At 36.3% G+C, this 19,194-nt stretch overlaps 3 protein-coding genes across 7 annotated transcripts; 2 read left to right on the top strand and 1 right to left on the bottom strand.

Moving 5' to 3' along the window:
* Positions 1-120: 120 nt before the first annotated feature.
* LOC111484305 (potassium transporter 2) lies at positions 121-5,713 on the bottom strand. Of its 3 annotated transcripts, none has more exons than XM_023130860.1 (12): positions 5,695-5,713; positions 5,420-5,486; positions 5,012-5,113; positions 4,677-4,911; positions 4,343-4,588; positions 4,209-4,262; positions 2,970-3,230; positions 2,783-2,835; positions 2,559-2,676; positions 2,215-2,469; positions 292-1,408; positions 121-258 (listed from the first exon to the last, which is right to left on the bottom strand). In XM_023130860.1, the coding sequence occupies exons 3-11, from the start codon at positions 5,048-5,050 to the stop codon at positions 294-296; spliced, it is 2,376 nt and encodes a 791-aa protein (XP_022986628.1). In that variant the 5' UTR covers positions 5,051-5,113; positions 5,420-5,486; positions 5,695-5,713; the 3' UTR covers positions 121-258; positions 292-293. The 3 variants fall into 3 exon arrangements, with proteins under 3 accessions (XP_022986628.1, XP_022986621.1, XP_022986636.1); XM_023130853.1 differs by having other exon boundaries at positions 5,012-5,202; positions 5,695-5,710; XM_023130868.1 differs by lacking the exon at positions 5,695-5,713 and adding an exon at positions 5,158-5,202 and having other exon boundaries at positions 5,012-5,081; positions 5,420-5,646.
* Positions 5,714-10,377: 4,664 nt separating this feature from the next.
* LOC111483287 (alpha-galactosidase 3) lies at positions 10,378-15,388 on the top strand. Of its 3 annotated transcripts, none has more exons than XM_023129479.1 (16): positions 10,378-10,587; positions 10,708-11,000; positions 11,219-11,277; positions 11,680-11,736; positions 11,827-11,861; positions 12,041-12,144; positions 12,276-12,348; positions 12,998-13,056; positions 13,140-13,205; positions 13,310-13,393; positions 13,579-13,643; positions 13,727-13,809; positions 14,121-14,211; positions 14,408-14,466; positions 14,617-14,757; positions 15,032-15,388. In XM_023129479.1, exons 2-16 carry the CDS (start codon positions 10,795-10,797, stop codon positions 15,140-15,142), a joined length of 1,293 nt encoding a protein of 430 aa, XP_022985247.1. In that variant the 5' UTR covers positions 10,378-10,587; positions 10,708-10,794; the 3' UTR covers positions 15,143-15,388. The 3 variants fall into 3 exon arrangements, with proteins under 3 accessions (XP_022985247.1, XP_022985233.1, XP_022985242.1); XM_023129465.1 differs by having other exon boundaries at positions 10,658-11,000; XM_023129474.1 differs by lacking the exon at positions 10,378-10,587 and having other exon boundaries at positions 10,604-11,000.
* A 611-nt stretch (positions 15,389-15,999) lies between these two features.
* LOC111484232 (tRNA (guanine(26)-N(2))-dimethyltransferase) lies at positions 16,000-19,191 on the top strand. Its single transcript, XM_023130753.1, has 6 exons — positions 16,000-16,645; positions 17,238-17,438; positions 17,534-17,633; positions 17,874-18,074; positions 18,160-18,222; positions 18,600-19,191. The coding sequence occupies exons 1-6, from the start codon at positions 16,014-16,016 to the stop codon at positions 18,726-18,728; spliced, it is 1,326 nt and encodes a 441-aa protein (XP_022986521.1). The 5' UTR covers positions 16,000-16,013; the 3' UTR covers positions 18,729-19,191.
* Positions 19,192-19,194: the final 3 nt, after the last annotated feature.

Here is a 19,194-nt window from a genome sequence, read left to right as displayed (position 1 = left end):
CTCACGTTGGTTGGAGGGAGAGAAGAACAAAACATTCCTTAAAGAGTGGAAACATCTTCCTAGTAGATGCGTTTTAAAACCGTAAGACTCCGTAAGACTGCTAATGGTGAGATTAGACTATTATGTCACTAATAAAATCATGGGTTAATCTTTAAAGCCTCAACCTTTTGAGTTTAAGGGAAGATACTTCTTGTGGGTTTGTAGGAGGGAGAGTTACATGGGGAATATTTTAGCTTTCATTCAAGGCAGCAGCAGCATCTTTACATAATGAGCAAAGACCAGCAGCAGCATCTTTATACAACATAAACCATGCCCACTTCAAGAAGAGACACTGGTGGCACCTTAAGTGCAACATCTGCGCCTCTGCAATTCCTTCTCAGAAAGTTGTAGCCATAGTTAATAGCCAGCCTCTTCAACACAGATGATCCTTGCTTTGCCCGCACGTGCGAATGCCCGAGAATGAACGCCGTCCCAGATTGCTGTGCTGCTACAAGGTCTTCTAGCTCTTCATGCAGCAAGGCTTCTGTTTCAGCTTGTGAGTCACCTTCAAAATCATCATCATCTATAGCAAACCTGACTCTTCGTTCTTCTCCCATTGGCTCCATTTCGATCACATCACCAATGCTATCGACAGTTCGGAACCCGACTGATACACTTCCAGGTTGCACAGTTTCTTCATAAGCAGTTGCATCTGCAAATGCTATGGTTCCAATCACAGCCAGTCGACACTCACCAGTTGAGTCATTTGAATGGGATGCATCGTCCTCGCTGCAAGAGTTGCCTCTTTGCTTTCTGTACCAATCATAGCGGATGAAGTCTGCCAGTTTCTTGACTAATTCAGATTCAAATGAGTCCACATCCTGGTGAACATCACGGTAGCCATATCGAACAATGCACCTGTACGACCGATGTGTAGCTGGGCCTACCCTTCCGACGAGATATCGCTCAGCTGGAGGTACAAAAGGAACCGGTACCGACTTTATACATACAAAGACAAGAATGCGATGAAATGCCGGGAGGTTGGTGACAAACCGGGAGAAGTTGGCAGGGATGCCTGAGGTAAGATCAGTGAAGACTAATCCAATGCCTGGGACACGAGCAATCCCAAGGCTCGGCCCCAATGCTAGTAACCATTCTAATGAAACCTTGTTGTGAAGATCAAATTCATACTTCTTGATGGTGGCAAAGTGCCATACAAACATAATGGTCATGAGGAAGAGAGCTAAAAGAATGGGGAGCCAAGCGCCCTCCCTGAACTTGGTGAGTGAAGCTGAGAAGTAGAGCAATTCAACAGATCCAAAGAAGATCAAGAAAGAGAGAGCCAAAAGTGGAGATTTGTTCCAACAGAGAACAATCACCAAAGATGTAAGACATGTTGTCACCAACATCACAGTCATTACAGCCAGACCTGCAAATCAAAAATAAGTGGCCAACTGCAATCAGATCTTTATGGTTTAAACCATACTTTTTAAACTTTTGAGGCAAACGGAGGTCGAACAGAGCAAGAATCTGCCTCAAGAGATGTGGCAGACAACTCAGAACAGGAAGTATGTGAATAAGAATTGTTGAGGGATTGTTGGGAGGGAGTCTCACATTGGCTAATTTAAGAAATGATCATGGATTTACAAGTAAGGAATACATCTCCATTGGTACGAGGCTTCAAAGCCATGAGAGCTTATGCTCAAAGTGGACAATATCATACCTTTGTGGAGGTCATGGTTTCTAACATGGTATCAGAGTCGTGCCCTTAACTTAATCATGTCAATAGAATCCTTAAATGTCGAACAAAGAATTGTGAGCCTTGAAGGTGTAGTTAAAAGTGACTAAAGTGTAAAACAAAGGGTGTACTTTGTTCAAAGGCTCCAGAGGAGTCGAGCTTCGATTAAAGGGAGGTTGTTTGAGGGCTCCATAGGCCTCAAGGGAGGCTCTATGTTGTACCTTATTCGAGGGAAGGATTGTTGAGGATGGTTGAGAGGGAGTCCCACATTGGCTAATTTAGGGAATAATCACGGGTTTATAAGGAATACGTCTTCGTTGGTATGAAGGCCTTTTGGGAAAACCCAAAGCAAAGTCATGAGAGCTTATGCTCAAAGTGGGCAATATCAATAATATTGTGGAGGTTCGTGGTTTCTAACAAGAACATCGAGAACAGAATGTTTGTATTCCAAGTTGGCAAAAATGTAGCATTTGAAAAGTACATTGCAACCGACTCACCTGAAGCATTTCCGAGGTGTTTTATGTCTCTAAATCCAATGGTAACGGCGACACAGAGAATCATAAGAATCCAGTTGATCTCTGGAATGTAGATTTGGCCATGAATCTTATCAGAGGTATGAACGACCTTCACTCTAGGGAAGCAACCAAGGGACTGGCTCTGGTTAATAATGGAGAATGTTCCACTAATGATTGCTTGGCTTCCCACAACCGAAGCAAGTATAGCAATTGTAAGCACTGGCCACCTCACACTCTCTGTTTCCACAAAACATTATGGTGTTGAAGAACTGTAATTTATACATCTCAAATGAGAGTTGCGAAGAATTTCGATCGGTGATTCGTACCTGGAACGGAAACATAGAAGCCAATGTTTTTGGTGGTATGGTGATGCTGTGATAAGTAAGCAGCTTGGCCCATGTATGCCAATATAAGCGCTGGATAGACCAGAAAAGTGAAAGCAATCTGAAGCAGGTCGAGGGCGAGGCAAGACAGGACGAAGCAGCATTGTCAGTCTATTTGCTTATGAAAAGGGAAGTTACAACTTAAAGACCATTGAAAACTGAATCACCTGTATTGCAGTGTATGAGAAGTGACCAAGATCAGCAAACATTGCTTCTGAGCCTGCAATTCAATCAAGTATTCGAAAAGCCCACATAGATCTTCAGAATTCGATCTCGAAATATCATAGCTATTGAGTTATAACTGAATGTTTCTACATGAAATAGAGAATAGCCGAAACGGGAGTGAAAGAATACCTGTTATGCACAACAATATACCCCCCAACGACATCCAACCGCTCTTTCTCGTTTTCTCCAAAAACTTGAACATGTAATACGGAGAAAGAGCTCGATAAACATGTGGATTCCAGTGTATAATATTGTATAAGCCAAGGGTACTGATGCAGAGTAGCCAAGTCAATACAATGGGAGCAAAGACGAAGCCGACTCGATGTGTCCCATAGTGTTGAAGTGCAAATAGACAAACCAAGATAAAGCAAGTGATTGGAACCACTGCATCTGCAGGAAGGTAACTTCTTGATGTTAACTATAAGAACATGTAGATAAGAACTAACGGAATGATAAACCAAATCTTCCATCAAAATTTTAAATTCAAATCTTCGAAAAATGGGTTTTCTTTTGGTTACAACAAACATAGAGGAAAGTATTTGAACCCTCGACCTTGTAGAAAAAGTATACACTTTAACAACGAGTTTTAGAAGCTCGGATCTCTACCACTCATTCGAATAGAACACCCGAAGCCTAAAGGTCTATAATCTAGAGGAGTTATAGATATTAGAAGCTACACAGCCTAGCTGATTCTTTGCTCCAAGTTACACAAAACATCATTTGAGAATCAAAACCTCTCAAATTAGCAATTTATACTAATCTTAAACATAAACAGGCACCTCAATTAATTAAGTTTACTTTGAGAAGGAAAAACTGAAAATTTTAATGGCTCCCCGACATCAACTGAGGATGAAAAGAGAGCTGGACAAGAACCAATGAAAACAGGAGGTTGACTGTGTTTGTGGGTCCCCCCTTGACACTCAGTCCAAAGAAAACTAAAAGAACTCACTGGAACCTTCTGTCTTATCATCAGTTAGAAAAGAAGCACAGTTTTTTATTGGATACAGCTAACTCATTTCCATTGTCCCTCCAAAACCTGCTCTCTATTATTAAAACTAGACAAAAATTTCAGAAAGTATCTCAAAAATATGACAAAGATATCAGTCAATTTGATTTCCCAAATTTCTTTGTAGGCTATCTCTTCTTAAACTGCTTGTATTACACTTTTAATCACTGTAAACTTAGTTTCAACTTAGAAACTTGTAGATCTTTTGTTATTGTTCCATTTTTTGTTGAAATTTATCAACGCCCAATTGTTCTTAATGAGAATTAAACTAAAAGTTCCGATGATAATTGATGTTTTATCTACTAACCAACTGATAACTCAAGAGAAAAACTAATAGGGATGTTCAAAGTCAAGGTGCTTACACTGATGGTGTGCCTTGGTCATGGATAACTCAAGTCCAGAAACTGCTGAAAAAACTGCACAAAAGAACAAAAAAAACAACATTATCAACTACTCGAAGGGACAAGAGAAAATGGAAGAAGAAGAAGAACTGTACCAGAAATGGCAGGAGTGAGGAGCCCATCTCCAATAACCATACAAGTTCCTAGAAGAACAAGAATCAACAAGGCAGTGTGAAGAGCTCTGTGCTTCTCCAGCAACATTTTAACCTTAGATTGCTTCTTCTTCTCCGGTGGATGTTCCAGCAAGTAAGTGGAAAGAGCTTCATCTGCAACTTGTTTGTTGGGGAGAAGGCTTACTTTGGCGTGTCTGCAAATTAATGAGTACAGAGCAAAAGTTCCACCTGCAATGGCGATTTCATAACAATTCATCATTTGGGTTTTGATGCTTTTATGATTTCTTTTCCATATGCTTCTTTCTTTCTTTTTTACCTTCACCATTGTCATCAGCTCTAAGAACCACAAATACGTACTTGAAAAGAGGAACTATAGTGAGAGTCCAGAAGACAAATGAAAGAACACCATAGATTTCTTCATTAGTATCTGAATGTTGGATGTCTTCTGCAAAAGTGCTTCGGTAAACGTAGAGGGGAGAGATGCTTAAATCGCCATAGACGACACCAAGGCTTTGATAGGCCAATACAAGAACCGTTTTCCAAGAATCCTTCTGAAAGAAACCCAAAATTACAGGCGATTCAACTTCTGGGTGTTCTTAGAATGAAGAAATATGGAGAAGTTGAAGCTTAGAGATTCGATTGAACACAAACCTTTGAAGTATCCCAGCACTTCCCATGCTCAAGATCCATAGCTTCTTTATCTCGATCTTCAAGCTAAATCCTATAGATCACAAAACCCTCATCTGTATTCCCCTGCAAATGGAGAAAAATGAGAGAAGAGAAGATAACTCACTCACTTTCGAGTAAACCCACTTGAAATCTGTATCAAACCGCCATTAAAACTGAAAACAGAGGAGAAATAGAGGGATTTGTTAGACAGAAAATCGGAGTTCGAGAATATTATAATGAGCTCATAAATGCAGAATGGAGATCATGGGGACCCTCATCATTACAATCCCCCATATGACAAGATTCTTGGAGCTATTCTCTTTCCAGTTGGTAAAACAGGAGAAACAAAACAGAAAACTAGTAAAGAAGAAGAAGGGGGGTGGAACTCACTGTTAGGCCTCTGTTCTAACAAGCTCTGTTTCAATGGCGTCTGAAATTCCTGTTCACAAGAAAGAAACTGAAACGAAGGAAATCAGAAACGGGAGAATGAAAAAGAAAGAAGATCACGTGAGCTGATGACAGTTACAAAACAGTCCCACACAAACGAAGCGTCCACGAAGACGGTCGATTGATGGACACTGGAGTGGACCATTTACTCTCTCTCTCTCTCTCTCTCATGGGTTTTTTTTCTGTTAGAAGCTTTTACAGAAGATATTAGGGCCTACCCATCAAAAGATTGTGCAAAATTGGCGTAATAAGCAAATCAAAAGGGAATTATGAATCTGGATGAACTTGATTTTGAACATTTTTCTTAAAAGGAGCAATGTTTTTTTGGATTTGTTTTTCTTGGATTTGGGTAAAAAAAAGCAAAGGCATGTGACTCATAATGGGGTTGCTTTCCAAAAGACATGATGGCCGAACATGTCCTTTATTACTCCAAAGCAAAGCTTATCATATTTCCAGCTTTTTTCAATGCCCTTTTTCAGAGCTGTTGAAAGTTTTCAGTGTTCCGCCATTTTTAAGCTTCATTCTCTACACCCACTTCGTCTTTTTTGTTCTAAAACTCTCTGTTTTTTATGTTTTTACTAAAAAACCTCCAATTCTGAAGTTGGAGAAGAGCTTGTGGGGATTGGGTTGTTCTTCAATGGCGATGGGGCTGATGGTCGCCCATACCGTTTTCTTGGGTTGAGATTTTGAAAGCATTGGGATTGGAGAAGGTCTTGGAAATGGAAATTGTGAAGATCCATAAGCTTTCTAACTTGAAATGATAACTTCTAATCCTCCAGCTTATAAAATTACATATATGCTCTCTCCCTTCATAATTATATCAAATTTGGATTAGGTTAAGATTTTATTTAAAATGAATTACAACCTTAAAGTGTACATTTCAAAGATCAAATATGTTAATTTTAAAACTCGATCAAATAAAGTAAATTTAAATCCCAAAATTTAAAAGTATAGTGTTTACGTTGAGTTAATTCAAAAACGATTTTAATCGAATGAATGAGGTTAATTTTATGAAAGAGGGGAATGAAGAATATGATTAGGTGTATAATAATAAAGAATATAGGAGAGGAGGAATTTATGGATCAAATTACGATGAAAAGGAACTAAATCGACAAGAACAAACATGTGATAATATAATATATGACTCCAATATTGCCCTTTCAACACGTCTCTCCTCCACCTTCTTTTTTCAAGAAAATGTTTTATATATATAATATGTTTTGATTGGAAAATTAAATATTAGGAGGACGGGGCGCCGGCGGACGTCTCAATTTTGTTGGCAAACGAAGACATTGTTAGATGAAAGTATCCCACATTGATTAAGTTAGGGAATGATCATGGGTTTATAATCTAAGAATATACTTTCCATTGGTATGAAGCCTTTTGGAAAGCCCAAAGCAAAGCCATGAGAGCTTATGCTTAAAGTGGACAATATCATACCATTGTGGAGAGTCGTGTTCATCTAACAGAGTATCAATGGCGAGTGACTAGATGTCAATTTTCATCGATCGGAGTAGAACCCACCAAAGTCAGTTAGTAGATCAATTGGCCACCCTGTTACAAATATTTCGACACAACAAATTGAAGTCCCTCGTATATTTATATGTTTTTTTTTTATTGTGTAAGCATTTATATATAACTCTTATAAAGAGTTACTTCACCGAGTATTTTTAATATTCAATATTTTCAAATTTTTATTTTTTCAAATAAGAGCAAACACATACCAGACCAATATATTTAGTATTTTAATATGCTTATTGTGAACCGTGATGTTTTTTTTATGTATGGTAGTAATAGTGACGTTTGAAGCATGAATCAATTCACTATATTTAAAGCGTGACATGGATAGATAATGAAATTATTTATTTATTTATTTGGGCGTTGTTACTAATAATTTTGTAGGGTTCAAATCATATAATTATTTAAATACATAAATGAATTTTTTTTTTTTTTTAAAATTATTAATATAAATTACCCATCAAAAAATTAGATCAGTATTCTCTTCTAAATATTATGGAAATAAGAGTAAGGAATTAAAATATAGACATAACTTTTCAACCTAAAATCTCATTTAAAGAGGTATATGATTGATTCGGGACTAAACAAACAACAACGGATGAACGAAGATAAAACCACAAAATACTATAAACTTAGTTGAAAATATTAAAAAGATGTAATTTATATATATTAGAAGAGAATGAAATGTTAGGTTACCAAACTTCAGAAGTCAATAAATGGGTGTAATTAATGTCTCTATACAATCACATGGATTTGTTAATTGGTTTTCTATTTGATTTTGTTATTATAATGTACTAAAAGTTTTCTATTTTAGAACTGAAATTGAAAAGATACCAACTTTATATAATTTGGGTCGATTCGATTATGAAATCTAATCCTATCTTTTTATATCAAATAGTCACAGTAGATTATAGATATTTTGCGAACATCTATTCTTGTCTCAAGAAATTTTGTCAGAATCAACAATAGTGATAGATGAATAGATTTGAGTCGAGTAATAGATGAAAGGTAGAGGTAGGTGTTCGTAGTGTCTTATCACGCCAAAAATACAAGTTATTTGTGGTCCGAGAAAAAAAATGCTAAATTTTATGTGTGAAAAATTATTGGAGGGTTGAAGTTATCAATAAATAATGGACCAAGGTCCCATTGGGTCATGAATATGCACGTAATGAATTTGGCCCATTACAAATGTGGGATCTAATAGAGAATAGACGTTTAGTTTGAGGGTTTAATTTATTTATCGGATAGAAAAAAATTTAGCCAATAAAATGACATACAAAACCTTAGCTTAGCTGACTTTGTGAAGTATAACATCGCCACAACATTAGTGGCTTAGAACATCACCGAAGATTGGGGCATGAATTTTCTGTTTTATTATCTTAATTTATTTTTCATTTTTAGTTGTAATTTTTTTTAAAGGTATATCATAATTATTTGAATTTATTTATATATTTACAAATAAAAGTGTATTAAATGATTGAATTACTTAATTAAAAATTACAAAATTAGCTCTTTAAATAAGCAATTTATTAATGATATTAAGACTAATTAAACCGTATGAATGACACATAATAAAACCTCAAAAAAACATATACAATTAAAACAAGTCAATATTTCTTACGAATATATCAAAGTTTTAAAAAGAAGAAGAAGAGATAGAGAAAATACGAACATTATTCCGAGTCTGAAAATGGAAGCTTTTTTCAGTGGCCAACACCAGGGCTTGGAACATTACCATACATTCTATAAGGATCATTGTCCTTTGATTCATCACCCAACGATGACCCATCATCCATTTCTTCATGTTTAGGAGCTCGGGCGACCGCCATGGCATGGCACGATGGATGGCGAGCGGAGATGCAAAGAAAGAAGACGATGAGGGCAGGAAGGAGAAGGTGTCTGATTCTGATCATGTTGATGAGCTTGAGACGACCCATTTGGAGGGTTGATAGTAAAGTGGTTTTATAGAGGAGCATCATGATGAAGCATGAGGAGGGTGTAGTTATTAGGATCTGAAAAGGTTAGGGTTCTTGTGGGTCATTCATTCCATTTCATCATCAATATGTTTGTTTCTTTTTTTGTAAAGTGAATCAAAACATTTTAAACTTCTAAACTTTTAAATTTTAAATTTATTGGTTCATGTTTTATCTTCGGTTATTGGTAAGACTTCACGACATTAATTGATTCTTCATCAAGATCAACAAGTCAGAGATCGATCAACAAGCTAAAGACCAATGCAAATTGATCAACAAGCTAAAGACTGACCCAAAATTATCGATAAGTTAAGCAATAAGTCAACGGTTAATCCAAGTTAATCAATTTGTCAAAGGCTCATCTAAGATAATCAATAAGTTCATAGGTTGATCAACAAGTCTAAAGATCGATCATCCAAAGAAGACCAACAATTTTAAGGGTCGATTATCTAAGAAGATAAAAAAAAAAAAAATCAAATAGTTTGAGTTTATCATCTAACTATAATTATCGTTTGAATCGGATAATTTGTTGACCAAGTTAAAAAGACTTGTAACTTAGCTCAATTCAATTCTCGTACATTATTTTTTAATTAAAATTTCGTAAATTAAATTATGAGGTATAATTTAACGTGTTTATAACCAATATTGAAAAATAATTATATGATTGGATAAGGAAAGATCAATTTTTTAAATAATAAATATTTTATCAAATAAACTAGTGCTTCAGTTAACAAATTTATTCTTTTTATTTATGTTCACATTGATAGTATTTATTTTATTAATATTTTTGTTGTTTCGTTGATTTCTATAAATATAATACTGATGTTGAACTTTTATTTTTATTTTATTTATTTATTATGAGAGAGTCGGTGATTTTGAACTTCAAACCTTTTGGCCGGTGATAAAGAATACACTCGAGCATTTAAATTTTTTTTATTAATACTCTTAAATTTTTTTAAAAAATTCAAAAGCACTTTTAAACTTGTTAAAAAAACTTAAAAAAATACTATTATAGTTGGTACAGGGACAAAACAATTAATAAACATGCCTATTAATTTCAAAAATAAAATTATTATCGTTAAATTTTAAAAATAATAATAATAATAAATAAATACTTTGGAGGTGCAAACATATTTTTTTTAATAAATGTTTGAGTAAAAAATTTAAATATATTAATGAAAGAAATTTAAATTCAAAAAATATTTTTAAATATTATTAAAAATTTAAGAGATACTTAAAATAAAATAGGATATTTTAGAATTTTATTTTTAAATTTAAGAATATTATCAAAATTTATAATTTTTTTTTTTTTTTATTAATTTAGAGTGTTTTAAAAAAATGATTCCTCAACCTCAGCCATAAAAAAGAGGGATTCCCTCTCACTTTGGCACAAACAGACAGAACAAAAAGAAGAAATAATTGAAAGTAGAAAAGAAAATTCCCAGAAAATAGAAACGTGAGGAACATGATTAGATTAATTTAACAAGAAAAGCTACAACATACTATCATCTTATCCGTAATCTTATTTTCCTTGTCGAAATTTCCACTACTTTACACTTGTCCATGATTAACGATTCAGAAGGGGGCAAAATTACAGATTTTCGCCGGAAAATTATCGAGGTAAAGGATTTGATGCCATTTTCTAATGTGGGGTCAACAAGAATCTTCTACTTACTTCAATTTCTTGCAGAAGCAGAGCACCCCAGCAAGGAACTGACCCAATTTTTAATTTAATCGAAGGGATAAAGTCGATAGATCGATGATAATATTCCTGGCCCTTTAAAGTCTCTCTCAGTTCCCCCAGGAAGGAGATCGGATTATCCAGTAATGGCGAAGCGGATAAGCTCTGGATCAGTGTTTTTACTGATTTTGTCACTCACTGCGGCGTCTGCGGCGGTTGCGGAGAGAGGAGTGTCACTGTTGAATGGCTATGATAGATCGATTTTCAAGTCTTCATTTCATCGGATTTTTGATACCTCCAAGTACGGCATATTGCAGCTTGAAAATGGCTTGGCTCGAACGCCTCAGATGGGGTATCCGTCTTTCTGATTTTTCTGAGTCTCTTATGGTTTCTTCTATCATTTGAACATCTGGGTATAGTTTTCTTCAAATTTTGAATCATGGAAATAGCTTAGAGGTGATTTAGGGTTTCATACTTTACAATTTCTGGACGATCGGGGATATCAAGTTTTGTTTTCTGGATTTGCCTAGCATTTTACGTTCTTAATGTTGTCTTTATGTATCATTTCAGATGGAATAGCTGGAACTTTTTCGCCTGTGATATTGATGAAAGTCTTATCAAGGAAACTGGTACCTTCTTTCTTTCAAATCCTCGTGCCTTGTGTGTTCTCACGGTTGAATCTCTCGCTCTAATGTTCATCACTCTTGTTGAGAAAAAACATTCTGGTAGAAATGAGGCTGAGAATAGTTCTCTTTGAGTTATTTCACTCATTTTTCCCTTCTTAAAACTTGTTTGTTTATCCAATTTACTTGAGAAGTTTATAATTTATGTCGATTCATTGGAATATTGTGCATACAATCTGCAGCAAATCGAGTTTTTGAATCTCATTGAAGTCATTGTTTCTCTGAAAAATGTAACTTCTCTGTTGGGAGTTTCATACTTGAAGATCATCATTTGAAATATTTGAGAATTGTGTTAGTTGTTCCTCAATAATAATGGGTTTTCCCTAATTTGGACATTGGTTTTGTCAGCGGATGCACTCGTTTCGTCGGGTCTGGCTGATTTAGGTTATGTGTACGTCAATATAGGTATATTTCCAGAGCGTTTGAAGTGCAAGCTTTTCTTTATGTTTTGTTTTATTTTATTTTAGAACTTACTGTTTTTTCAAATAAATGCAGATGATTGCTGGTCTACTCTAAAGAGAGATTCAAAGGTTGTTTAAATTCTATTTTGTGCAAGAAATTTGATTTGACTGTCCAAAGTTCGACGATTGTTTGTAATTCTCTACTTTAATATTTGTCCTACTCCGCCTGTGAACTTTCTCGAGTCCCATTTTGTATATTAATCTTGTATGAACACGAAGTGACAAACTATTCAAACTCATTGATGCAGGATCAATTGGTTCCTGATCCCAAGGCTTTCCCATCAGGAATTAAAGCTGTTGCTGATTATGTACATAGTAAAGGCTTGAAGCTTGGAATCTATTCTGATGCTGGGTAGGAAGAAATGTCAACTCAACTTCTAAAGCTTAAGAGTTAAATGTTATCTCTCTCTTTTGCTTCTCATATTTTACATTATAGAAAGCACGTGCTGATGATGTTTATTTTGACTCGCTCACACTTGACAGTATTTTTACCTGCCAAGTTCGACCAGGGTCGCTTTACCATGAAAATGACGATGCCGAGTTGTTTGCTTCTTGGGTGAGTTTGTAATCTAACTTTTGATATTGGAACAATGTATTCAATACTTTCCTTAGGAAGCCGTATCTATAGTCTACATATACGAGTTTGCTTAGTGATTCTTGGGGAAGTTGAAAACAAAGTCGAGTGACGACATTGGTGAAATGAGTTCAAGACCAGGGTCGCTATCTACCTACGATATTAAAATCCTACCAGTTTTCTGATGACAACCGAATGTAGGGAGATTACCAAAGGTGTGCATAGATTGTCTAGACACTCATGGATATCAAACATCTGCATATATGTGTTTTGAGATTCACTTTCTTTGGCCCCATTGATCCTCAATCTGTAAAGAACTATGGCAATGGCTTGTGGTTCTTCAAAATTTTTAAAGGCTCGTTGTAGTCCCAGTCCTACCTATTCGAGGCCTGGACATCTTTTCTCCCTCCAACACGGATTTTGATAGTCCAATTTGACCTTATTGGTATGTACTTCCTCAAAGCAGAAAATGTAGATTATTGATCGACGTCTAGGAATTTTTTTGATGAACAAACATTCATTTGTTTTGAACTTCTAAGTATTCCGTAGTATTCTACCATCAGTTCAGTATTTAAGTTTATTTTATTCCATCTGATTTTATATCTTTTTTTTCCATTTTTTGTTTTACTAGGGGGTTGATTATTTGAAGTATGATAACTGCTACAATCTGGGAATTAAACCGATAGAGCGGTTTGCACCTTATTATACTAATTGCTTTATTTGATTGTAAATTGAAGCTTCTTACTGATTTGAAGTTAACTTTTGACTCCCAGATTCCCACCTATGCGTGATGCATTAAACGCAACTGGGCGTAGTATTTTCTATTCACTTTGTGAATGGTATTCTTGTTCTTCTCCACGTCTTTTCTGATTCTTTTTCTTGTATTTGTTATCTTGTTTCTATCATCTATGAATTTATCGTGCTATATTTTTTCTACCATCAGGGGTGTCGATGATCCAGCATTGTGGGCTGGCAAGGTTGGAAATAGTTGGCGTACAACCGATGACATTAATGATACATGGGCAAGGTCAGGTTCTAGGCCTCTCCGTAAACGTCCCTTCTTTACTGATTCTAATCATATACAATTTCCCTCGTGTCATTTTCTGTTGGCACCTTCCTTTAGTTCATTTTCAGGGGTATTAATGCTAATTTTGATCTATTACGATGCTGATCGGTATTGTTTTGTGTTTTGTGTTTTTCTTTTTGTTCAAGCATGACGACTCTTGCAGATATCAACAATAAGTGGGCGGCGTATGCAGGACCTGGTGGTTGGAATGGTAGGCAAGTGATTATGTCTGAAGGTGTCGATTTCTCTGTTTGTTTACGAGGTTTAGTATTCACATGAAGCTTCTGTGGACAGATCCAGATATGTTGGAAGTTGGTAATGGAGGCATGACTTATCAGGAATATCGCGCTCATTTTAGCATATGGGCTCTGATGAAGGTTTCTCCATCCCCTTCTCCGTCTATATCATCCCATGTCGTACTTTCTACAGCCCGACATATGCATATTCGTATAGAAATATCAATCAACCGACCTTCCTACAATTTATTTCTATATTGTTTTAGTTCCACAGAGATCATAAACTGCCTCCCTACCCACATAATCCTTGATTGCAAGGCTACCCGACATCTTAATTTGTTTTACGAACATTGTGTTTGCCTAGCATAAAACAAGGCTGGCCACATTCAAACACAACGTTCGTTCGGTTTTTCGTCCATTAATATCTCAAAATTTTTAACGTTAATTTGCAGTCCCCTCTTTTGATTGGTTGCGACGTTCGAAGCATGACTAAAGAAACTTTCGAAATTCTTAGCAATGAGGAGGTCATTGCAGTAAACCAAGGTGAACCGCATCTTTTTTTTTTCATGTTTTCTAGGAAACATTTGAATTCACAGCCAAATTTAAAAAACAAAAACAAGTTTTTAAAACGATTATTTTTCGTTTTCAAAACTTGTTTGGGTTTTGAAAACATCCTTACCCCGAAAAGTAAATAACAAAAGAAACGATGCCGTAATTAATAATTACTTATTATATGCAGATCCTCTTGGGGTACAGGGAAGAAAGGTTAAAGTTTTTGGAAAGGATGGTTGCCTTCAGGTAATCCAGTTTTTGCATCATCTTATAGATTGTATTTGATGAAGAACAATGTCACATTAATATCTGGAATTATCTTTACCTTGCAAACTTGCTATGTTAGCTGGCTGAGTTAGGTGTGAATGTTTCAGAATATAAAGAGTTGCCTTACAGGTTTGGGCAGGTCCTCTATCTGGAAGCCGCTTGGCTGTCGTTCTTTGGAATCGATGTTCGGTTGCATCAACGATCACCACGGATTGGAACACACTTGGGCTTAAACCTGGCACTAGTGTCTCCGTAAGAGACTTGTGGCTGGTAAGGGATCCAATCACTTGAGATAATATTTGAGATCACGTTCGGACACTCGAGTAGGAATAACACATGATAGAACATCTGAACTGACCTCTAACAAAACCCATCTTAGTAGGACTGTAGGAGAGGAGACTCAATGGTTGGATCCATTTCAGAGCAATGAGCTCATACAAACACATAATTTCGCTGAATAATAGCCACCCGCCTTCGCTTACGTCTATTCGCTTTGCAACAGGCTAAGTTTTTTTGTGCTAACTCGGTACGATGACTTTTGCAGCACAAAGATGTTGCAGGAGATGCAGTGGCATCATTCGGAGCAGAAGTCGACCCTCACGACTGCAAAATGTTCATCTTCACACCTGCAGCCACGGCCCGTGCTGAAATGTAGATTATCGTATCCATCAACTGCCTCAAATATAGGAAGGATAGCAAACTCATAAGTTATCCTTCTCCCACGATTCAGGTATAATAATTGGGTTAGCCTCATTCTGATGCATTGCAGCTATTCTGTGCAAGTTGTATGGTTTCTGAGGTTCAGCTTTGTAAAAATACTAAACTATGTGAAATTGGGTACTGAGATGAAATGCAAGGGAAAGGGATTCTATTCTTGTAAAGTACTTGTTTGTGTGCTCAATGTTGTTATTTTTCTATAATTTGTTCTAACAATCGAGCCGAAACTATACATTGATGTGATGTTTGTCACATACGCGTTGATGCTTAAGTCAGAGATCAAAGAAAAGGGCATACAAGCTTGGGTGAGAAAGAGGACTCGAGCCTTCTTTTTCTGTTCGAGATTTACTTGTGGTTTCCAATTTTTCCCTTTGGATTGGTTTGAACGAGATTTAGTTGGAGTCACAAAGTTGTCTCGAGTTAGGAGAGTCCTTCAGGTCACCTTAGCCTCGCCCTAGTCAACCATGGTCATGGTGGCCATATGGGTTTTTAGCCTCCGAAATAAGCTTTCAAGTGATGGCCGATTTGGGGCCTATTTTGGGCATGATCTCGCTTCGACTTCACGAATCTAATATATCAATGAATGATGAGACAAACTTTCCGCAATTATTTGGCAATTAAAAATGAGATATATGGTAAATTTAAAAATCTTTTTAACACAATTTTTAATGAAAATAATTAATTTTTGAAGTCTATGGACAAAAATAAATAATTTTAAAGTATAAATATTAAAATAAATAAAAATTGGTTATAAAGAAATAAATTCCGTATAAAATCCATGAAAATGCAGAATCTAACGACTTCCCGCCATGTTAACTGTGATGCTGAATACCCTATCTCCTTCCCCATTTCTTCGCAGCCAACAAACAATTTCCCATTGCTTCTCCTCTTCAACGATTCATCTCTTCCAATTTTCACAGTCGCAGAAAAAACCCCTCAACAATTGCCTCCCAAACAATCGCACCGAAAGGGGCATAGAATTCGACATTGGAGACACCTTCTTCCGCCATGAAAGCGCCACCGGACGCGACTTGGGCGTCCTCGCGGCGGCGCTTTACCGTAAATCCAAGGGAAGTCTTCGGGTTCTCGACGCATTGTGCGGTTGCGGGATTCGGTCGCTTCGGTACTTGGTCGAGGCTGAGGCTGATTTTGTGTTGGCGAATGACGCCAATGACGAAAATCGGGGGGTTATAGTAAAGAATCTATCGAGGGTTGCGGAAGGTTTTGGGGAGACTCGGCGGTGGATGGTTACCAATTGTGATGCGAACAGGGTTATGTCGGAGTTCTATTTGCAAAAGGATTTCTTTGATTTTATTGATGTTGATTCCTTTGGGAGTGATTCGACGTTTTTGAGGCCAGCTATTAATGCGTTGAAATTGGATGGATTGCTCTATGTTACGTCGACGGATGGTTTCTCTTCCGGCGGCCATCACCCTTCTCAGTGAGTGCACAATCTTATCTGTTACAATTTGTATTCCATTACTTGTTTGCATTAACCGCTTCATTGAAAATCTTGATATGAAATGTAACCGCTAAAATCTTGATCAATGTAAGGGCTTTTATCTATATATAACTGATTGAATATATAACATTATTTTAGTATGAAGTTTTAGTAGTTCCATATGGTATTACCTCTCAATTAATATTTCTATATCTCTTATTGAGTCTTAAAGCCGACGTATTGGTTTAAGAAAATTTTAAAACTGAAGATAGAGCCGAATTTTTAAAAAGCTTAACTGACAAAACCAGCCAAAATTGAAAAGGCATACCAAGACTAACAGAATTGATCCTAACCATTCCGAATGTTGTTTTTTTTGGTTTTGACTTGTACCCTTGTGCTAAGTTTTAAGTCTACAAGCGAAATGAGTGCTAAGTAGTAGTTTGAATATTGGAGGGTAATTATATGAATGTGTATGCTATACTATGGCTGGTGTGGTAATTAAAAATTCCTTTTTCCTTTCTCTTGTTTTTTTTTTTTTTTTTTTTTTTTTTTTTTTTTTTTTTTTTTTTTTTTTTTTTTTCTCTCTTTCTAGATCTTTAGCTGCATATGGAGCATATGTACGTCCCATGCCATTTTCAAATGAAATTGGTTTGCGAATGCTTATAGGTGGGGTTGCACGTGAAGCTTCTGTACTGGGTTTCTATGTAACGCCACTCTTTTCGTATTATTCATACCATGGACCTGTTTTTAGAGTTATGCTTCGAATCAGTCGAGGGAGGATCAATAAAAACAGGTGATAGTTGACGAGTTTAGAATGTCTGCTAGTGCTGGATGTATCTTGTATGATAATTGATGATGCTTGATTCATGCTCCCACTATTTATGTCAGGCATTATGGTTTCGTCAGCTATTGCAAAAAATGTGGAAATTCACAAGGTTTTTCATGGAGTGAGGTTGGACAGATGAGTTGTCCTTGCAATGATACAAGAGTAAGACTGACTATGACTGGCATTCTGCTACTCTTTTGAGCTTAAGCATCCACTGGTTTCAGCAGCTTCCATATTTTAAACTGATACCGAAAGTTCCTCATATAATTTGCATGGTCCATATAGCCATGGCTTCAAGTTGAATATGCTTGAATTTGTTGTTTGCTTATTCGTTGGGTGCTTTCTTTTTAATGTAAATACTTGCAACATTTAATCTTGTAGTTAAAAAAATTTCCATGTTAGGTTTCCGAGTCACTTGTGGTCTCGGGACCTCTTTGGACTGGGCCTCTACACAGTGCAGACTACATTGAAGACATGTTAACCTTAGCTATGCAGTGGGAATGGATAGGCAATGGCCAGGGGAAGGATCTTGAGAAACTTCTGGGGCAAATGGTGGATGAGAGTGACTCCAAACTACCAGTAGGGTATATCAAAATGGACGAGGTGTTTATTTTCTCATGGTTTAATATTTCATTTCTGTTTCTGGACCAACAATGTAAGACGTGATGTATCAACCTCCCATGCTTAGGTGGCAAGTCGGGCAAAAGTAAATTCGCCTCCCCTCAATACCATGATGAGCGAGATGATCAAGGTGAGAGTATAGGTAGTTAAGATTTGATAAATTTTGTGATGCATGTTATTGCCCACGCGGCTAAACTGTTTTTGTTGTCATGAGATTCTACTACATTCTGGAAATCAAAGAAATGTTGGCATAGACATGACGGGTTATTTTCTATGAGTATAGGTCATAAATGTGGCCTGCATACGTTTACTTAAATTTATATATTTTAAGACTATCATTTTTATACAAGACAATTTAAAGTCTGTATGTTGTGGACAGTTTCCCAAACTAGAGTGTTTGCGTTTCATAACTAGAGAACAGGATTTTGCGCGGAATGTAGATGCGTGAAGAGAAAAAAAGTTCTCTCTTTTCTTTTTATCTCTCTCTGAGGATTTTTGGTGTTGCAGGCTGGATATGCTGCTAGTAGGTCTCATATTGCCTCAAACGCAATCAAGACGAACTGTCCTATGGCAGAGTGCATCAGAATTGCTCTTGAACTGCAGCAGAGTTGTCTTGGTGTGCATCAAGTCACATGAATATTGTAGCGAGTGCTTGCAGCTATGGAAAGTACAGCACTTTCACAGGAAAACTAGAGCGAAACCAAAGCGGTGTAAGCATCCATCTTTCTCTATTCTCAGTTTGAAAATTGATGAAGATAATTATGGGTCACATGCATTAACCGTGGAAATGTGCTCAATAAACATGTGAATTATTTAGAAAGAAAAAGTTAAGTTACAGTCTTTTATACTTCATATTTGCATTTTGTCAGCTTTAAAGACATTTAAAGTACTTTCAGTCTGTTGTTTCCTCACAGATCTTTCATTTTGTTCTTATTATGCGCTCGTTTATATTATGCCTGTATCTTTCTGCATGAGCATGAATTTTTTTCCACAATTACTTGAGTTCCCTTTTGCAAATTTGATGACTACTTTTAAATTTGGCAAATGTTGTAATATTTTACATTATGTTAGGTATTTTCCTGTGAAGCATTATTAAAAATAA

The sequence above is a fragment of the Cucurbita maxima genome, unplaced genomic scaffold, assembly GCF_002738345.1.
Source record: "Cucurbita maxima cultivar Rimu unplaced genomic scaffold, Cmax_1.0 Cma_Scf00001, whole genome shotgun sequence".
In the NCBI taxonomy this organism is placed as follows: Eukaryota; Viridiplantae; Streptophyta; class Magnoliopsida; order Cucurbitales; family Cucurbitaceae; genus Cucurbita; species Cucurbita maxima.
Note: the sequence above shows the minus strand (reverse complement) of the source record. Positions and strands in the feature narration are given on the sequence as shown.

Coding starts and splice junctions, on each gene's coding strand:
- LOC111484305 (XM_023130860.1), bottom strand. CDS start 5,050: ATGGATCTTGAGCATGGGAAGTGCTGGGATACTTCAAAG. Junction 2,677..2,782: donor TCTCATACACTGCAATACAG/GTGATTCAGTTT, acceptor GACCTGCTTCAG/ATTGCTTTCACTTTTCTGGT. Junction 1,409..2,214: donor ACACCTCGGAAATGCTTCAG/GTGAGTCGGTTG, acceptor TTTGATTTGCAG/GTCTGGCTGTAATGACTGTG.
- LOC111483287 (XM_023129479.1), top strand. CDS start 10,795: ATGGCGAAGCGGATAAGCTCTGGATCAGTGTTTTTACTGATTTTGTCA. Junction 13,206..13,309: donor TTCTATTCACTTTGTGAATG/GTATTCTTGTTC, acceptor TTCTACCATCAG/GGGTGTCGATGATCCAGCAT. Junction 13,810..14,120: donor GCATATGGGCTCTGATGAAG/GTTTCTCCATCC, acceptor GTTAATTTGCAG/TCCCCTCTTTTGATTGGTTG.
- LOC111484232 (XM_023130753.1), top strand. CDS start 16,014: ATGTTAACTGTGATGCTGAATACCCTATCTCCTTCCCCATTTCTTCGC. Junction 16,646..17,237: donor GGCGGCCATCACCCTTCTCA/GTGAGTGCACAA, acceptor CTCTCTTTCTAG/ATCTTTAGCTGCATATGGAG. Junction 17,439..17,533: donor GGGAGGATCAATAAAAACAG/GTGATAGTTGAC, acceptor TATTTATGTCAG/GCATTATGGTTTCGTCAGCT.